The following is a 20,143-nucleotide window of genomic DNA, read 5'->3' on the forward strand; positions in this document are numbered from 1 at the left end:
AACTTCGGAGTTTGGCTTCTCGCGGTTGGTGCAATGGTGTTCTGCTGGCGCTTGGGGCCGTTGAAGGTTAACTCCCGCTCACCAGTACCTGCCTGCGTGCATGCGTCTGTTAGCAAGTGTTGTGGCCCGCCTCCAAACCTTGGCATGTCGAGCAGCGTCAAATGGGGGTTAAAAAATAGCAGCATCTCCACTCCACGGATGATGGCGAGGGTGCAGAGTATGGGGACTCGAAATGACATCCAAGTTGCGCCCCAAGCGACATCCCATTTGCGCCTCGACCGTCATTCGGTTTGAGCCGTGAGTTACACCTTGATTTTTCCCTAAATGAAACGGCAACTCACGGCTCAAATCGAATTTTGCTTGATTATCGCATGATAGTGGTGTGCGCACGGATGGACGCGGACGGACATTGGGAGGTCCTAAGATACTCCGCACCGTTACAGGCGAGGGAGTAAGCCGTTTGGCTCTCGGGTACTAACTCACGGTCGTAGCCCAATTGGTAAGACGACTGACGCTAAATCTGTCTGGTCTGCCAGACACAGGCTCCAATCCCGCCGGTGCCTGTGTGATTTTTTGCGATTGTAAATGCTATGCTCACGGACGCGGATGGACATTGCGCGGTCCTAAGGTACTCCACACCTAAAATAAAGGAAGATGCGGGGAAGCGGTGTAAAAGATTGGAAAAACACTGGTTTATTCCTCCCAGGGTCCGTTGTATGAAGTGGACCGCCTGCACCTGAGTGTTCGTAATTGGGGTTTCTAATGCATTGTTTCTATGGGGAGATTGCCGGGGCCGCGGTAGTCCGTCGTAATAAATGGGTTGTCGTAAGACCGAGGGACGTATCATTGGGGTTCCACCCCGCACTGTTTTCTGCGTGGCCCCAGCGAGGTGGAGCGATCGTTGTTGCGCAGTATAGTGGCCATACAAGCTCTCTTACCCATGTTGTTGTCGTCGTGTCCTGCATTTCCCCTTCTCCCTTTTGATGGAGGGTGGGACGTGTTCTTAATGTCTGGCGCAGCCGCGTGGTGCTGGTGTTCAAGTGCGCGCACGTCATCTGCCTGGACTGCTTCCGTGCCTACTGCCGCAGCCGGCTGGACGAACGGGGCTTTGTGCTCGACGAGGCGCTGGGCTCCACGCTGCCCTGCCCCCGTGAGTGTCCGCCCTCCCTTGTTGCTCTTGCCTCGGGTTGTGCAGTGGCCACAGTGGACGTTTTTTTAGTCTCCCCTGTGGCCGGCTTCTACTTGTGCCGCTGTTGTAGCCCAGATTAGATTAGCCTGTACGCATTCCTCTTCTGCCATTTCACTCTTACAACAGATTTGCAAAACAAGCGTGTTGAAGCTGTGCATCGAACCAAGGCCCCAGGAGTTCTGAAGCGGGTATCTTAACCGTCCAGCAAAAACTCCTTCACTGGTAGTGAAGTCAAGTTCTGATACAAATTAAAAAATACAGTCGAACCCCGCTACAACGAATTCCGCTTTAACGAAATTTTTGCCTCAATGAAATATTCCCAATTCCCCGTCAGCTAGCCATAGAAGTCAATGCAACAAAGTCCTCGCCACAACGGACCATTTGTCAGGCTTGCTTTCACTTCAACGAAATTTTCGATGCTTTGGGCTGGGTTTGAACAATTACTTTACAATAAAATAAGCATAGTGCCAGCTATCTGTAATTTTTTATACATTCAGGACACTAGTTTCACCAAAAACATGCGCGGTGCGCCCACACCGCCACCCAAAACAACAAAAAACAAACTCATTGGCAGACGCCATTGTTTGATGGTGATAACGATGTGGCTGGCTGTCCTTACATGAGGCGCAGGCCTGGTTCGCCAAGCCGGAGCTACAGCCAATCCGTATCCAGTTGAAATCGCACGAATGTGCTGTGCTGCTGGCGTGCTGCTGTCATGTATGCGTTATGAGCAGCTGTCCTTGCCATTTTCTGTCTACCATTCCTCATAGCCAAAAGCAAAAATCATGTTTGCGTGTTTGGTCTTGAAGCGAAGTCATCCTATCTTAGTCGCGAGCTCGCGGTCATGTTAAATGCAAGTGCACGCGTCTTCTTGCCGGCCAAGGTCAGTAGCTGCCGTGCCCTGTCAGAGGATAAGATAACGGCACTGCTCCTGCCACTAGCGAGAGGGGGGCTTCCAATGGCCTGGCAGCTATCTGCAAGTAATCAGGTCGGTGTAGACGTCTTGGGGTACAGAAATACATTTTGCGCCTGCATTTCTTCACCCCCCTCTGTAACGCATTCTTTGCGTGCAGTGAAAAAACAAATAACCATTGGTATGTTTGTTATCCAAATAAACATGACGTTATTGCGCGCCGCTCCTTTTTCTAAACATTGTATTATGCCAATGAGGCGGAAACATACGGGGCTATTTTTATGGCCTTTTCGTGGTGTTTTGGGGCAGATTTCGCCTCAACGAATTTTCGCTTCAGCGAAATTTTTCGCACGTCCTGTCAATTTCGTTGTAGCGGGATTCGACTGTACTGCCAAAAGCAGACAGAGGACAGAAGAAGGGTTTCGTCTCCTTGTTGTGTCTGCGTCTGCCATTCTTTAATAGAGCCGTGTGTGTCGTATCAGGCTACCAACTTGTCCAACCATATGCCTTAACCATAACTTCTGTGTGAATTAGTTACAGTTTTGGGGTTTTGTACAATGGTTTTGTGAAGGCCTGTGCGAATAGAAATTACAAAGAAATTGGAAGCAAATGCCGAGAAAGTAAGAATTTGGTTTCATAGTTTCAAATCAAAGCAAGTATTTTCGATTCAAAGCAAAAACCTTGTCATCGTGAATATGAGAACTGAAATTTACAACTCCTCAGGCAAGCTTCAGTCACTCGTACAGAAATAAATTTATACTGAGCTCGGTGCAGACTTTCAATGGCAGAAAACGGCCTCAACAACTGACACAAGTAGACTTCTAAAGATTAGGTACAGTCAAGTAGTGAAGGTATATTGCAATTACCATTTCATTAATTTACTATTCTTGCTTCTGTTATTCTTATTGCTATCTTCACAAAGTGTGATAATCGTTCGTGTTTTCCTAGACAACAGCACGAAAAGTCATGTGTGAGTGTCGTGAGCTAAGGAAACGTCCCAGAGAGTTCGCTCGACCATCTCCGATTACACTATGAAAATTCATGGTTGATCACTTCCTCACACTATTAATTCTCCTAGCCGATTTTTGGCGGGAAAATTTTTTTTGTTTTTTACAGCCATTGAAAACCACGGCGGTGACGAAAACCTACGTTCCGAAAAAAATTTCCAAAAATAAAATAATATACCGAGCGCAGTGAAATAATTCTCAGTGGTAGAAAAAGAAGCGCGCTTCCTTGCTACAATGGATTTACAGTTTCTAGAGTGTTTCAAAATGGGCTTTGCGGAGAAGCGAAGTGACGTTTCTGAGCAATTTTTACACATTTTTTACAGCTATTGAAACTATTGTAGAGACAATGCAGCTGCATACTTTGTTTATATTGTTGACGATAAGTGCGGAAGACAAATATGAGAGCCAGGAAGCGGGTAGTTTCAGCGCAATAAAGACGTAAACTTTGAAAAATTTGCGAAATTGTCCATGTTCAGTCGTTCGCCGCGCTGTGTGGTGGTCCATGTAAAAATACAGGCTTAGGCTCATTTGAAAGGGAGTACAAAGGGGATTTATTTCAGAAAGTTTAATCAGACTACTTTTTGTTTTAAGCGAGAAAATAATTTTTATATTGAGCACCCACCACAGCCCGAGATGGCGACCCGCCGCGGTGGTTCAGTGGCTATGGCGTTGCGCTGCTGAGCACGAGGTCGCGGGTTCGATTCCTGGCCGCGGCGGCCGCTCTTCTGATGGAGGCGAAAAGCAAAAACGCCCGTGTTGAGCACGAGGTCGCGGGTTCGATTCCCGGCCGCGGCGGCCGCTTTTCTGATGGAGGCGAAAAGCAAAAACGCCCGTGTGTACGAGATTTCGGCGCACGATAAAGATCCCCAGGTGGTCAAAATTAATCCGGAGCCCTCCACTACGGCGCGCCTCATCGCCTGCGTTGCGTCAGCGCGTTAAACCCCACAATCAATAAAAAACGCCCGTGTGTTCGAGATTTCGGCGCACATTAAAGATCCCCAGGTGGTCAAAATTAATCCGGAGCCCTCCACTACGACGCACCTCATCGCCTGCATTGCGTCGGCGCGTTAAACCCTACAAAATCAAATCAATCAAGGCCCCAGATGGCGGGCCATAAGTCTGCTTCACTGCAACGACACTTCCTGTGCGGCAGCGGAGAGGTGGGGCGTCAGCGCAGGTCAATCCACTGCATGTTTCGTTGGTTTCTTGCGATGCTGCCGGTTGGTAAATCTGAGTCCACATGCATTCTCATGCCTTCTGTGGTGTCATAAACGAAGGGTGTTGTTAATATTTTGTAGTTCTTTCACATATTTCTTTGAATTACAAGCTTAAGGATAACTTGCTTGGGAAATACTTTTTTGCAAATGATCTATGGCTTTCCTGCACACTTCATAGCAACAGGCGGGCGAAGCTATGCCGATTAGAAGCAAGGACGGGGTTCTTGGCACACCTAACATAAAAGCAAGGCTTTCATCAGCGAAGAAGCAAAATTTTCAATACGAAGATTTCATGAGGATGATCCCGTTTCTTGCTGTTTGGCCGGGAGAAAAGACGTAATACGAGGTCACCAAAAGCGACTGCTCTTGCTAAATCTCAGAGAACTGTATGAGAAGTGGAAAAAAACTTGCTTTTTAAAGTGCAGACTCTTTTCGTTCACAGTTCTGCGCCCGCCACACAGCGTTTTGTCCGGCCGAAGTTGCACACACCCAGTTTGCGTGTCCATAGAGCACCAAAAACTTCAAACCTATGCTTTATGCCGCAGGCTTCAGGCAAACTACAGAACTGCTGTCAGCAATTGTACGCAACTTCGTTCACGAAAACTGCATGCGCAGTCGCTATCCGGCATGTCCCGGCAAAGATGCCCTGCTTACCATTTTAGAGAGCGCTCTAGATATGGACAAAGTTAAGGATTTCCATGTTGAAAACTGGATCGCAGGTGTTTGCTGCATACTCGAGAAAATAGTTTTAAGTTCTTCCAAATTTTCGGAACAGTTTTCAGGCACTAAAAAATCTCCACCATTTAATAAGCAGACAGCAGGCAAAGTCCCTGTGAGAGATAACAAACGAGACGAAAAATGAGGGGAAGATTGTTGTTTTAGACCTCACAGATAATTATAGTTTCCTCGAGCAAGACGCTCCACAATTGTACCACTGGTTATATACGCAAGCCACGATACACCCATTGATGGCATACCATCGTTCAGAATTCTCGGGACCACTGTGCTAAAATGCTTGCCGTCATTTAAGACTGTCTTGACCACACGACAGCGGCCATGGCTACATTTCAAGCTAAGGCATTAAAACTTCATAAACAAGAATTCCCCGCTGTTCGAAAAATTCACTACTTTTACGATGGGGCATCATCATAGTACAAGAACAAGAAAAATTGCCTAATTTGAGCTGCGATGAAATTGAGTCAATTTATTGCCTGAGTGGAACTTTTTTGCACCGTCACTTGAAAAGAGCACTTTCGACGGGCTTGGTGGCACCGTTAAGCCGCTGGCAGCCGGGGGCCAGTCTTCAGAGACCTTACCACGCACAAATAATTACACCCCATCAGTTTTTTGCATGGGTGGAAAACAACGCTAAAGGTATATCCCTGCCCTGGGTGCCAGAAGAAATGGTTGAGAAAAAAAAAAACCCTCAAGAACGTTTGACGACAATATTTTTGAAGGGTTCGCACACCTTCCACCACTTGGTACCATAACCGCTAACAACTGTCAATGCTATGCTTATGTCTTACTCCGCCACTGAGGCTTTTAAAGTGAGGAAAGAACCCATGACAGCGACCACGAGGAAAAGTGCAGACTCTTAAATGCATCAAGACTGGACCAGTAATCTCCTGCTACATCTGTATGACTTCCATGAACGCAGCGTTGCGGAATTTATTTAAGGACACCAACAACTAATCATCTGCCGATGACGCCCTTCCAAAATCCAGTACCAGCCAGCCGCCCTCATTTAGAGCAGCTAGCCGCATGAAAGCTCAAAATGCGCCGGACCAGCCCTGACGCCCCACCTCTTTGCTGCCGCGCAGGAAGAGTCGTTGCAGTGAAGCGGACTTACGGCCCTCCGTCTGGGGCTGTGGTGGGTGCTCAATATAAAAATTATTTTCTCGCTTAAAACAAAAAGTACTCCGATTAAACTTTCTGAAATAAATCCCCTTTGTACTCCCTTTCAAATGAGCCTAAGCCTGTATTTTTTACATGGACCGCCGCACAGCGCGACCAGAGTCCTTCAATGCTTTACTGGTCACGAAACTTCGGCTCTCGGTTCATATAGGGACCGCGCGCGCCGCTACAGGCGCCACCTCCGCACGAAGGTCATCCAGCCGCCGCGCGTGCGGCGTATTGGCCAGCTCTTGGCGTGCAAACGCTCGCTGCTTTTGGTGTCTGCGCGCTGATTAACTGCGTTTTTTTTTTTCGTAGTAGTTAGCGATGAATAGTCCGGTTATTGTATTAATCACCTGCCTTCAATGGGGTTTTATTTTTCGAAGTAAGTTACCGTAAACTGCGGTCGCGAACGGCAACGGCTTCTGTGTGCTCTGGCACAAGCGCTGTGCCGTCGTGTTTACGGATTTTAAATCTATATTGCTTCTTTTCTTAAAGAAAAGTTGTAAATACCACACATACGGTAGCTGTGTAGTCACGGGCTGCTGTGGGCCTATCGATAATACCCCCGCAGGGGGCACCTTGTGTACTCAAGGTGTTTTGCTGAGTAGCGCCACCACGGTCCCGAGCTCCGCAGGGGTGCCTACTGCCGTAGGCACTTGGTGACTTGCAACACCACGGACCCGAGCACATGTGGGTTGGACCCACCCACGCCCCGGCTGTGCGTGGCTGAGCCGTGTCCGGGGAAAAGGGAATCCTGGTGGCTGAGCCAAAGCCGGGGTTGTTTTGGACCTTCATGGCCCCCCGGTAGAGGCAACACACCACTTTGGCCCCTGCTTCTCGCAGACGGTGCCCCCGGTCTGACCCGCCTGGGGGGAACCAGCCAGTCGCCTTTTCCTGCCTCCCTCTCAGCTCTTTCACCTTCCTGTCTTCTTTTCTACCCCTATCCTGTCATCTCTTCTTTTCCTCATTTCCACACATTTCCAGGCGGCGAGGGTTAACCCTGGGTAAGGAATCAACCTTGAGGACTTAAACAGGGTTATAGCAGCTATGTATGGCTAACGCGCATCTAGCGCGTTCCCAGGTTGAGCTCGGTGGTGGGCGGCCAGCATAGCTGCTGAATTGATTTCACTTGTTATGGCAACAAGATTTTCTGCATCCCACGATCGTCCTCCAAAACGGGGACGCAACGAAGCAGTCCAGCAGTTTTTCACTCCTAAAAAGTCAGAAAATTTCCTAAAGTTCCACGTCATGCACTGTGAAAAAGAAGGCTTGTCAATGAGACGTCTGTCACCATTCTTGGTAGCCAAAGTTCTAACGAATGAGCTAGGCGGCGGTTATAAAGTAAGCAAGATGGGAAGCGGTGACCTTCTCCTAGAAGTACAAGATGCAGCTCAGTGTGCCAAGTTGACGAAAATAACCACTGTTGGCGACAATCCTGTGAGCATCAGTCCCCACCGATCCATGAACACTACCAGAGGTGTTATCTCTGATGAAGACTTTCTGAACTTGTCTGAGCAAGAACTCCTGGAAGGGTTCGAGGGCCAGAATGTTGTGAATGTTCAACGAATCAAAATACGTAGAGATGGGAAGGAAATTTCGACCAAGCATGTAATCCTCACATTCTCGACCAGTGTACTGCCCGAGTCTGTCGAGGCAGGCTACGTTAAAATCCCTGTGCGTTTGTATATTCCAAACCCCCGACGCTGCTATAAATGCCAAAGATTTGGCCATGGTTCACTGAGCTGCCGAGGCAAGGCAGCATGTCCAAAGTGTAGCCTCCCCGACCACTCGTCTGACACCTGTGAAGCTCCACTCCACTGTGTAAACTGCATGGGAGAGCACGCCGCGTACTCGCGCTTGTGCCCGCAATGGAAGAAAGAAAAAGAAATAATTGCTCTGAAGTATAAGGAAAACATTACCTTTAGGGAAGCATGACAGAGACTGTTCCTGACACACACTAGCTTTGCCGATGTAGCGCGACGGGGGGCGGCGCTACACTCGGTTCGAGCTCCCCTTGGAACCCTCCCAGTGAGGCCCCAAGGGACACCCCAAGCCCCCTCAGTGCCGGTGGCTAAGGCCACTTGCCACAAAAGAAGCGTCAAGGGCTGCCCCAGCACCCCTTGATGCCAACGCTAGGCCCCTTGCTGGCACTGCAGTGCTGGTCCCTGCTGAGAGGCAGGCTGCCGCAACCAGCCAGCCTAGCCCTGCTGACGAGGCTTCGCAAGAAGCCATGGACACAACGCCAAGCCCTCCGTTGCGTGGTACGCCGATAGGGCGCGGCACGTCGCTCGACCGTTCAAAGCAAAAGACACCTAGGGTCACGGCTCCTGGGAAGGTGTCTTTTGAGCCTGGGAGGGTGACAACATGGCACTTCCTTAATCCTTGTTCAGCATAAGCTGATGGTAACTGATAATGTAGTCCAATGGAACTGCAGAGGCCTCCTGAAAAACTTGGACGATATCTATGAATTGCTGTCACAACACCAAATAAGTATTATGTGTCTCCAGGAGACACACTTGAGGATGAACCAAACTAACTTCTTAAATAACTACTCTGTATTTAGGAAAGACAGGGATGGCTGCATGCATCCCTCTGGAGGAGTTGCGATTATCGTGCAAAAATCAGCGGCATGCCAGTTCTTACCGCTACAGACCAGTTTAGAGGCTGTAGCCATACGAGCCATTATCTTTAATAAACTGGTAACAGTATGCTCACTGTACATACCTCCAGACCACGGGCTCTCCAGTATGGAGTTTGAAACATTAGTTGATCAGCTGCCAGAGCCGTATCTGCTAGTTGGGGATTGTAATGCTCACCACCCACTCTGGGGTTCTGCACGCACGGATGCTAGAGGACGCCTCGTTGAAAAGTTTCTGCTATCATCTGGAGCATGCATACTTAACAAGAAAGACCCAACATATTATAACTCAACACATGCCACGTACTCCTGCATAGATCTCGCCATAGCCCCTCCAGTTCTGTTTCCAGCACTCCAGTGGAAGGTCATTAATAACCTGTACGGAAGTGACCACTTTCCAGTGAGCCTCAAGCTTGTAGACAATAAACAAGACAACACTCCATGCCCACAAAAGTTCAAGGAGGAGGCCGCAGACTGGAAAAAATTCAAAGAGCTCTCTGAGTGTCACTATACACTTATAGACAACCTTGGTATTGATGAAGCTGCTGAGACTCTGACCACTCATATAATTGAAGCTGCGCTGAAGTCCACCCCCAGACTTCTTCTAGTAGGGTTGCTAAGCCGAAACCTTGGTGGAATGATGATTGCAGGCAGGCCCGTAAGGAACAGAATAAGGCATGGGGTGTCTTGCGTAGGTGCCCAACGACTGAAAATTTGGTACTTTTCAAGCGGGCAAAGGCCAATGGCAGACGGATTCGGCGTATTGCGAAAAAAGAAAGCTGGAATCGTTTTGTGTCATCAATCACATCACATCAGCTTAAAGTTGCGCTCACTACTTGTGGTAAATCATCACCAGGGCGAGACAGAATAACATATACCATGATTAAGCACCTGCACCACGACACGCTAGAAGCGCTCTTACTGTAGTTTAACAAGATCTGGCGTGCAGGACAGTTTCCAAAAGTGTAGAAAGAAGCTATTGTGGTGCCGATTCTAAAGGAGGGGAAAGATCCATCTCTTGCATCTAGTTTTAGACCGGTCGCTTTGACCAGTTGCTTATGCAAGGTCTTCGAAAAAATGATTAACCGTCGCCTTATCTATTTTCTTGAGTACCATGGTATTATAGACAATCGCCAGGCGGGTTTTCGCTCTGGTAGATCGACAGCAGACCACCTAGTGGCTATTTAATCTTACATCAGGGATGCATTTGTTCATAAGCAGCATTGTTTATCAGTTTTCTTTGACCTCCAGAAAGCTTACGACACAGCCTGGCGTTACGGTATTCTTTGCGATCTTCGCCGCCTTGGAGTTTGTGGAAACATGCTGAACAGTTTGAAAGATTACCTTTCGGAGCGCACCTTTCAGGTTAGGGTTGGAAATGTCCTCTCGAGGATGTTCGTCCAAGAAAATGGAGTGCCGCAGGGTGGTGTGCTCAGCTGCACCCTTTTTATTGTTAAAATGAATTCCTTAGGACCTGCACTGCCTCGCTCCATATCCTACTCGATATATGTTGATGATGTGCACATTGCGTTTAAATCATGTAATATGTCCATTTGTGAGAGGCAAATCCAGCTGGCTGCAAACAAACTTACAAAATGGGCAGATGAGAATGGCTTCTGTTTTAACCCAGAAAAAAGCACGTGTGTGGTCTTCTCTAGGCAGCGTGGTATCCGCCCAGATCCTGTTATTAAACTCAATGAAACACCCATAGCAGTAAAAAAGGAGCGCAAGTTCCTTGGGGTTGTGCTTGATGACAAACTTTCATTCATTGCACACCTCAAACGCCTTAAAGTTAAATGTTTGGATACAGTCAGGATCCTGAAAGTTCTCTCACACCAGTCTTGGGGTACTTACACAAAGTGCCTATTGGCCTTATTCAATAGCCTTGTGAGGTCCCGCATCGACTACGGGTGTCTTGTTTATCAATCTGCCGCGAGAACAGCACTAAAGATGTTAGACCCTGTCTACCATCTTGGCCTTCGTCTGGCTACAGGCGCTTTCCGAACAAGCCCTGTTGTAAGCCTGTATGTGGAAGCCAATCAGTGGTCTCTTGAAACACAGTGGAAGTACACTGGGTTGAATTATGCTCTAAAAGTGACATCCTTGACCGGACACCCGAACAGCACTCTAGGTAACCAGGCAATCAAGCTTTTTGAAAAGCGACCTGCCATGGCTGAGCCATTCCTTCTGTCGGTGAGGGCACTGGCCGCAGGCCTGGGAGTATCCTTCACTGACGCTCAGAAAACCAGCTTTGCTGACTATGTCCCTCCATGGGATCTCTGCCCTATCTCTTATGATCTCTCTTTTATGAAGATTGACAAAAGAACCGCTCCAAAGGAATTCATTATGCAGCATTTTTTGTTTTTACAGAACAAGTACAGAGCATCTGAGTTCTACACAGATGCGTCCAAGTCAGCTGGTGCAGTATCATGTGCTGCACATGGTCCCAACTTTTCCACGTCAAAGACTATGCCTGAAACCACATCTATATTCACTGCTGAAACACGCGGCCTTGTATTGGCTGTAGAATATATTATTGAGAACAATGTCCAAAAGTCAGTGATATTCACTGATTCTCAAAGTGCTGTGCAGGCTTTAGCGTCAGGAAAGTTACAAAAAAATCCAGGCTTTAATCAATTGCTAAAACTACTGTGCTCAGCCCACAAACAAAAACTTGAAATCACTGTCTGTTGGGTCCCAGGTCACTGCGGCATAGCCGGAAATGAGCAAGCAGACAGGAATGCTGTAACTGCAGCTCTTCGGAGTGACCTAGATATTCAAAGCGTCCCGTACGAGGATCTTAAAGCGTACGTACGTAAGAGGCTGCGCGACCAATGGCAGGAAGATTGGAATGGGCAAACAGCAAACAAATTGCACATGGTAAAACCCAAGTTAGGTAGATCGATCCTTGAGAAACGGGACAGGATCACAGAGGTTACGCTCTGTAGACTGCGCATAGGCCATACCCATGCTACACATGCGTACCTATTGAAAGGAACAGAACAGCCACGCTGCTTGAGGTGTGGAGGGTCGCTATCAGTCATTCACGTACTGGTAGAATGCAAACTACTTGAACCGCAAAGAAAGCTTCATTTTCCAGAATTGTACACACGCATGATCCCTCAACACCCATTGCTGTTTTTATCAGACGAGCCACTTTTCTCTACTAACCGTGTTTTGAAGTACCTCTCAGACGTAGATTTTTTAAGGCATGTGTCGTATCACCCGTGAGCCGAGCCACCATCGCACGCTAGTACCCGGTAGGGCCACTCATTGCTACCGCAAAGACGGTGGCAAGGGGTGCACGTAGAAAATGCCTGTCATAGTGTCAAATGTTTTTACTTGGCCCTCTACACCAATTTTTGGCCCTCTACACCAACAGAAATCTGAGATACCTTTTATTATATATTCTGTACTTTATACTCTCACTTGAATAATCCTCACCATAGTACTGGCGCTCTTTGGCCTTGATGCCCTTGCGCCAAGAAAACCTAACATCATCATCATCTATCGATAATACATTAAAAAAACTGAAAGAAACCAAGTACGCGTCGTTCAGACTACGCTTAATGAATCCGTTGATTGCTCTGGAATGCACAGAACGCTAAAAGAGCTAGCCCAATAGTATTGTCGTTTCCATGAGTGTGTACATACTTGAAAACATCTAAAAACGCTGCAGAAACGCGAAGGATCAAAACACGAAGAGATACAGGGTGGTTCAGCGAACACTTTCAAAAATTCTTAAAAATAGGCTCTTCGACAAAAAAAGAAACCCTCTTCAGAAGGAGATTGCTAGCTGCGGCGGACGCCAGATAGTATCAAGGGTGTGCACATTAGTTAGGTGGGTAATTAAACTCTACTAATGAACTCCTTAATTAGTGGAGTTTGGTGGTTGTTGTCAATGGTGATTTTGTGGCCCCAGGAGAAGGCGATTTCATATCAGTTTTTAAAACAACGAAAAAGTCGGTGTTTAAATTAAAGCCCTGTAGCGTGAGGAAACCTGCCGTTGTTTTCCGCTCAAAAACGAAACTCGGCGCTGAAGGAGCGCTAAAAGTCTTGAGCGAACACAACGTCGGCTGGTGACGTGTTTCAATGAATGTGGCGGCGAATTCGAAATGTAAGTGCAATTTTCTCTAGCTAGGAAGCCTCAGCAAGCAGCCACAGCCGCGAAAGCCCTCCTCGCCCAGCAAACAAACCTTTCCTTTGTCTGATGCACTTTCTAACACGCAGCGATTATAAACGAACAGCAAATAAACCTAACGAAAAAAAAAAAAGAAACGGATGGTAACGTTTCACATCTTGCACGTCTGGTAGCCGCGTCAGATGTGGTTGAGACAATAAAAAAAGAAAAGCAAAACTGTCGCCAACGCCCACTAGGACTCCCGAAACGGGCGACCGTGTTGTGGGCAATGGCTAGCCTCTTTCTTGCGCCTACCAACGAAACAAAAGATAGCGCTAGCCGTGGTATAAGGGGAGCGTTGATCATTGAAAAAATACAAGAGGCGATGGAGTTGATATCAGCTGATTCCCTAGCGTGGGGAATCACCAGAGCCTTATTGAATTGGGCGACACAGTCACTGCAACACGTCATCAGCGGATGTTGCGTTTGCACTAGACTTCTAGCGCACCATGTGCGCTGTGTTTCGGTTTCATGGGGGAAAAAAACTTGATTTTTGCGGGCTGCAGGGCTCTACAGAGTGCATTTTTCTTTGCTTTAAAAACTGGTCCGTTATCGTCGTCTCCGTGGCTACAAACTCGCCACTGGCAATAACCGCCAAACTTCGCTAATTAAAAAGTTCATTACACAGTTTTAGTTAATTAACTATGTAATTCGCATGTTTCTCATAACTGCTGACGTCTGCCGAACCTGATAGCTTGTTCCTTAAGAGAATTCCTATTTTTCTTGAAAAGCCTACCTTCAGGAATTTTTGAAAGTGTTCACTGAAACACCCTGTATATGTTACACCGTGTGTCCTTCCGCTTCCACGCTTTGCAATCCTTGCAAAAACAGAAAGCGAAAAACGAACAATGAAAATGATTTTATCACACGCAACAAAAAATTTCAATGTTACAAAGGGAAACAAAAGAGCGTGGTCCAGCGTACAAAAATTTATTTTTTCGCGCTGCGATGTGCAGCACACGGAGGAAACAGAATATTGCCACGTAGCCAAGAACGACGCAAAGCTTTTCTAAACGCAGCGAACTAGCGATCTCCTGCACTACAAAAGACTAGAATGAAACACAAACGTCGAAGAAGCAGTCCGCAGTGTGACGTGAACAGATGAACGTCGATAAAGTGAGTTGCGCGGCGTTTGCTATGCATGCATTACTCTTGGAGCCTTATTAATTTCAGATCCATGGAAATGGAATCGAGTACATTGTCGGAGAAACAAAAAATCAAGTTAGTGACAAGGTGGCACCCTTTCCATATCAAACAATATTGCCCGACGGGACGTACGACAAAAAGAGCAAACGGGCGCTCTGGTTGAGACTGCAGATAAGAAACCAGAATCGGCCACGCGCGGTTACAAAACAAACAAAACGAACCCTAAGGGATAATTTGCGGAAATATGAAAAGTAAAACCACAAGGACGTCCCAAAGCTTTTTTACACGCGAGCCTGAGCGCAATGTAATACAAGTTTGCAAACAGGCAATGAAGCACCGCTACAACCTGACTGATATGACACAAATCCGGCGTTAAGTTAGCCTTGTACAATTCTAGGTCCACGATGCTCTCAAAAGGGTACACTGCTTTTTTCATTCTCACACACAGTGCATTTCCACACACTGTCGCACACTTATAATCGAAGCTGAAATCTCCCGTTGCTTGCCTTGGAATGGCGCCCCTCCATTTATCACACAGCTGCCCGTCGCTCCGTCAAAAGAACATGGAAACATTTTCTGTGGTATCGTTGTACAAGGAACGACACCCCGGGACGCAACTCATGTTCGACATCGTCGTTGCACTACTTAAGTCGCATCACAAGAGCGCGATATGCACGTTACATTTTTTTTCCCGCACAAAACAAACACAACTCGTCGCGGCTCCGCCGTTCGAGCCAGCGCAACGCCGCCCGAGGAGTGACCTCAGTGAGAGGGTGGCGCCACCGCGCGGCGGCCAAACGCAGCATATGAAGCTCTCCCATTGAGTTACGGAGCAGTTTCGTGACCAGTAAAGCATTGAAGGACTCTGGCGCGACGAACGACTGAACATGGACAATTTCGCAAATTTTTCAAAGTTTACGTCTTTATTGCGCTGAAACTACCCGCTTCCTGGCTCCCATATTTGTCTTCCGCACTTATTGTCAACAATATAAACAAAGTATGCAGCTGCATTGTCTCTACAAAAGTTTCAATAGCTGTAAAAAATGTGTTAAAATTGCTCAGAAACGTCACTTTGCTTCCCCGCAAAGCCCATTTTGAAACACTCTAGAAACTGTAAATGCATTGTAGCAAGGAAGCGCGCTTCTTTTTCTACCACCGGGAATAATTTCACTGCGCTCGGTATATTATTTTATTTTTGGAAATTTTTTTTCGCAACGTAGGTTTTCGTCACCGCCGTGGTTTTCAAATGACTGTAAAAGACAAAAAAAAATTTTTCACGCCAAAAATCGGCTAGGAGAATTAATAATGTGAGGAAGTGATCAACCATGAATTTTCATAGTGTAATCGGAGATAGTCGAGTGAACTCTGTGGGATGTTTGGTGTAGAATGACCTACATGCAAGGTGCAAAACATTGGGCCAGGCTCCTCAAACCTGCTGACAGGCCCTCCCTCAAATAGGCCAAGACCTAGTGGCATGCTGGTCACATTTTTGATGGGTAAAGCGTAAGCAAAACTTGTACAGGAAAGAACACAGGGCGCGGCAGTACTAGCAACTGAAAAGTTTAATCGTGTACACACATACATAGTATATACACGCAATCAGTCACTGTCGTCACAATCTTTATGATCTTCCACCAGGCAACATCGCAGCAAAGCAACAAAGCACTGCATACAATTACCTCACATGTGTACGAACCCAGAAAAAACGGCGCAGGACACGCTATCAGCCTTTAGCCAAAAAAGCAAACTCAGCGTCTGATAGCAAGACGGACAGTAGGCTGACACACGTGTTTCCTTCTTTCTTGATACGGAAAGCTTCAATAATCTCTCTTGCTGCCCGCTTTTTGGGTGTGTCAACAATGTGGCAGCTCCGGACGGCCCATGCATTGCATGGCTAATGCGAACACTGTGCCCCTTCCAATGAGCTTTGATGTTCGCGAAGGGGAACGTTAAGGCAACGGCCAGTCGGATACTGTAAATAAAGTCTTTATTGCACTCTACAAATTTTATGCCATGTTTTACTCCACAACCTTCAGTGCTTATTGCTTTCTCATTCGCTACCCTTCGCACCGCTGCGCGTACCTGGCGTGCTGCTGGCAAGAGTTGACAGCACCGTTTTCAAAGGAAACAGCATTGTGTCTGGGTATTTGAAGGCTTTGGCATATCAAAGGGTTAGGTAGACCTTTTAAAATCTGTCATGGCGTTATGTGCGGCTCCTCTTTTGGGCAAGGGCTCCAGAGTACATGTTGACCATTGGCGAGTGGGCATGGTCACATCAACAGCTCAGCAAGGAGTACCTGCTCTTGGATTTGTTTAGCATGGATTGGACGGAATTTCGTATGTCGTATTTGCTGGCTTAATGAACTCACCTTTTTTTTTTTTTTCACAAATCTTGGCATGAATTTCGGAGGAGGGTTCATTATGCCGGAAAAAGTTGCAACAGATTTTTAAAAGTGGAAATTTCATACACTAAAGATGCCAATAGAAGCACCGTCAAAAGCTTATTTTCTAGTAAAAAAACGTAGGTAATTATGTAATGAAGTTTCGTTATTATTCACAACATGCTAGTGGCCCGCTACTCACATCATCCTGCTACTCGCCACGGAGCTGTCCGCCTCACTGAAGTCACTTGCGGCTTTACATTTGTCGTTGGCCTACAGTGCATCTTCTTCTGTGCCATCGAGGCACTCCAAAACTTCTTTTCCCACAATGGAAAACTTCTCATCTTTGGGCCTACAAAACAACCAGCAATCCCTGTTCCTTGCCCAAACCTTTTGTTTGGGCCACTAGTGTACATGCACTGCGTCAACACTGAAGTGCCGCCCCTGCTGCGCAGTTTCCATGTGCTTTAAATGCATGCTCCACCACCTTCAGTTTAAAACCAGCTGTGTAGCTCATGTACTGGCCCATCGTATGCCGTGCACTAGGAGCACAAAAAAAAAGATCGAAATACAGCTGAACAAAACCATGGAGTGTAATGGCGAAGTCGCGGAAGGCGGAATAGCACACAGCAGGGAAGGAGTGTGGAGTATGTTTGGTGCTTTGTTTGCACGCCGCAGCGCTTTCATGGCGCTATACGCAAGTAGGTTCGTTTTGTGTTCAGCAAGTGGCACCCCGCAAGCGCACAGTTTAGGGTGCCTTGATGCAGCACCACCGCACAGGGTGGGACACTTTTTGAACGGTCCCATGCTGCCGCTATTGGGTCAAAGTGCTTAACCTTTTACTTGCCAATGTTCCAGAATTGGAACACACAAAACCTGATTTTGTATTTCCTTCCCAATATACCGAATTTCCATATTTTTGTTTTCGCATACTTACTGATGTTTGTGAAAAACATCACAATTTTAATTTTTGTTAACAGCCCATTTAGAGGCTTTGAATAAATGTTTACAAAAGGGCATATTTCGTGTTTCTTAACCACCACATGATTGTTGCGACATTTTGCTAGAAAATGTAATGTTGCAATGTGCAAAGCAGAACCAAAATATGGGCAGATAGTTAGCGATTACTCTGCGAGTAATATAAAAAATTAGAACGACACTCTAGCTTTTCGTTTCGTGAGTTTTGTGCGAATGTTCCTTTTTTGGAACATTGGCGTTTCATAGAGCCAGAAACACGGAGACTGAGCACCTCACTTCGCGTCGTCTATAAATGTTGGTGGCGCCTTCTAGTTAACACTTGCAGAGACTTGAATGCTACCTTTCCCGCCTTTCCTTGGCATTATTTTGGGATTCTCTGGCACGCTGAAGGAGTGCCATTCAACTGCAGCATCCTTGTGAATGTAAATGGGAAGCGACTTTATAACTAGTGTTCTTTTGTGCTACCGCAGTTCTCAACAACAAGATTTTCGTCCATAGGTTATGGCACAGCACTTCCCAACTTTGGAGGCTGCAATTAACCTTTTGTTCAGCCTTTTTCACGAGGAGCGCGAAGGTGCATCTATTTGGCAATTGCCGCCTGATGAAGATGGCAACATTACTGACGAGGAGCACGTGCAGGAAAATGACTTTTCTGAAGTTGTTCCCGAGGATATTTGCGGGTGTGCAGAAGTTATGCTGTGCAGCGATGAAGACTTGTCGCCTACTGAATGTTTGAGTCCTGAGTTACGACGGAAAAAGCCAGCGCGAAGGAAACTGGGTGCAGAGAAAGGCTGCAAATCTTCGGCCATGACCGGGAAAACAACACCCCCACAGCCATCACCCGCCGCGGTGGCTCAGTGGCTAAGGCGTTGCGCTGCTGAGCACGAGGTCGCGGGTTCGATTCCCGGCCGCGGCGGTCGCTTTTCTGATGGAGGCGAAAAGCAAAAACGCCCGTGTGTACGAGATTTCGGCGCACGATAAAGATCCCCAGGTGGTCAAAATTAATCCGGAGCCCTCCACTACGGCGCGCCTCATCGCCTGCGTTGCGTCGGCGCGTTAAACCCTACAATCAATCAACACCCCCACAGCCGTCGCTTGGAGAAGACTGGGGCGACCATGTCACGTTCGATAAACCACTGGCCAGCCAGAGCCCTCAGCTGTTGCTAGAGACATTTCCTGAGCTTGCGAACATGAGCCCATTTGAGTTGTTCAGCAAAATAATTTCTCCGGAATACCTTGGTTTTCTGGCTGACATGACTGCAATGTACGCACCCCAAAAGGGGGCAGAGGTACCAGGTACCTCATTCCAGCAACGCAGGGGAGGTGTGCGCAGTGTAAAAAAACATAACTGCAAAGAGTGCCAAAAGTGGCTGCACAGCAAGTGCTTCCCATCCTACCATGGCGTGTGAAATGCTGACTGACCTAGAGCGAGGATGATTTTTCTAGATAATTGTTTCCACTCTTTATACTCTTTTGAGTCATTTCAAAAAGATAAAGACTTGTCTTCGGTTACTAAGAGCAAGCAATTCCACTTTGAAGCCGATCAAATTTGTACGAGAGAACTTTTGCGTTTTGTGTATTGGAAACACCAATGTTCCAGAAATGGAACATTCCCAAAAATGTGCTTAGTCATTGTGAATGTGGCTGTATTTTTTGTCACAGGTAATTTATAAGCCAAATACAAATTATCAACTCCAATTTCAGTTTGTTGAATGTTGCTTTATGGTCCGACGTTTAAAGGGTTATTGCGTAGTTTTCGTTTCACACAAGACCCAGCATCACGAAATGGATAAGATAATCCGAATTTTGCGAGTAAACCGCGTTGCAGTGAAAATTATAGCGTGGTCTTGCTACAGTGACTAGCTGCGGCAGCTAGCGAGTGACCCGAAATGGTGGCACCAACGTTTATAAGTCTCCACCCTGTACAGCGGGGATGCACGTGCTTCGGGGCACCCTAGCGCTATTTTTAAATTGTGAGCCACAGCATTCACGCTCACGTCTCTGGCTACTGTTGAGATTTTTTTGTTGTTAAATTGTGTTTTTAGCATTTCTGCGCGTTCTGTGGCATGATATCAAGTTACTGTGATCGTTGACGGCATCAGCAACCATGTCGAGATAAAACACATTCCTGCTGCATTTTTTATGCCAGGTTACAAGAAAGTAAATTCTCAAGAAGAAAAGTGTGTGTGTGTAAGGGGGGGGGGGGGGGGGGGGGGTGTCATTACGCGCGTGGGTTCATTACTTGAGTACATTCGGTAATATGCAGCCTGAAAGGCACTCATTACTGTCTGAGGTGATCGGTGCCATGGATGCGAGAGGAGCAAGGAGCGGGTGGGGGCGCTTTTCTGCCCCATTGAGGAAAAATTTGGCAGGCCAAGGTGCTTCACAAGTCTCGGTGCTGGCATGCTGCTACAGCACGGAGGGGAAGGCTTAGATGACGACTGCCATTTTTTCGATGTTTTTGCAGTGGCTGGATGCAAAAAATGGCTACCAGAGGGAGGGACATTCTGCTCTTTGTAGACAGTGTAATGTGCCAGCCATCAGACACCTCAGGCCGATGAAACAGCCAGGCAGTGTTCTTTGCGCTGAACTGCACAA

At 47.1% G+C, this 20,143-nt stretch overlaps 1 protein-coding gene across 2 annotated transcripts in view; it reads left to right on the plus strand.

Annotated features, from left to right (window-relative positions):
* LOC144175323 (E3 ubiquitin-protein ligase parkin-like) overlaps positions 1-20,143 on the plus strand; it is a 96,338-nt gene that overhangs the window by 30,999 nt on the left and 45,196 nt on the right. For both annotated transcript variants that reach the window (XM_077704413.1, XM_077704407.1), the window contains exon 5: positions 1,020-1,150. In XM_077704413.1, coding sequence (XP_077560539.1) covers positions 1,020-1,150 — 131 coding nt within the window. The remainder of the gene's footprint in view (positions 1-1,019; positions 1,151-20,143) is intronic.

The sequence above is a fragment of the Haemaphysalis longicornis genome, unplaced genomic scaffold, assembly GCF_048455015.1.
Source record: "Haemaphysalis longicornis isolate Haplotype H1 unplaced genomic scaffold, Haemaphysalis longicornis Haplotype H1 scaffold_1, whole genome shotgun sequence".
In the NCBI taxonomy this organism is placed as follows: domain Eukaryota; kingdom Metazoa; phylum Arthropoda; class Arachnida; order Ixodida; family Ixodidae; genus Haemaphysalis; species Haemaphysalis longicornis.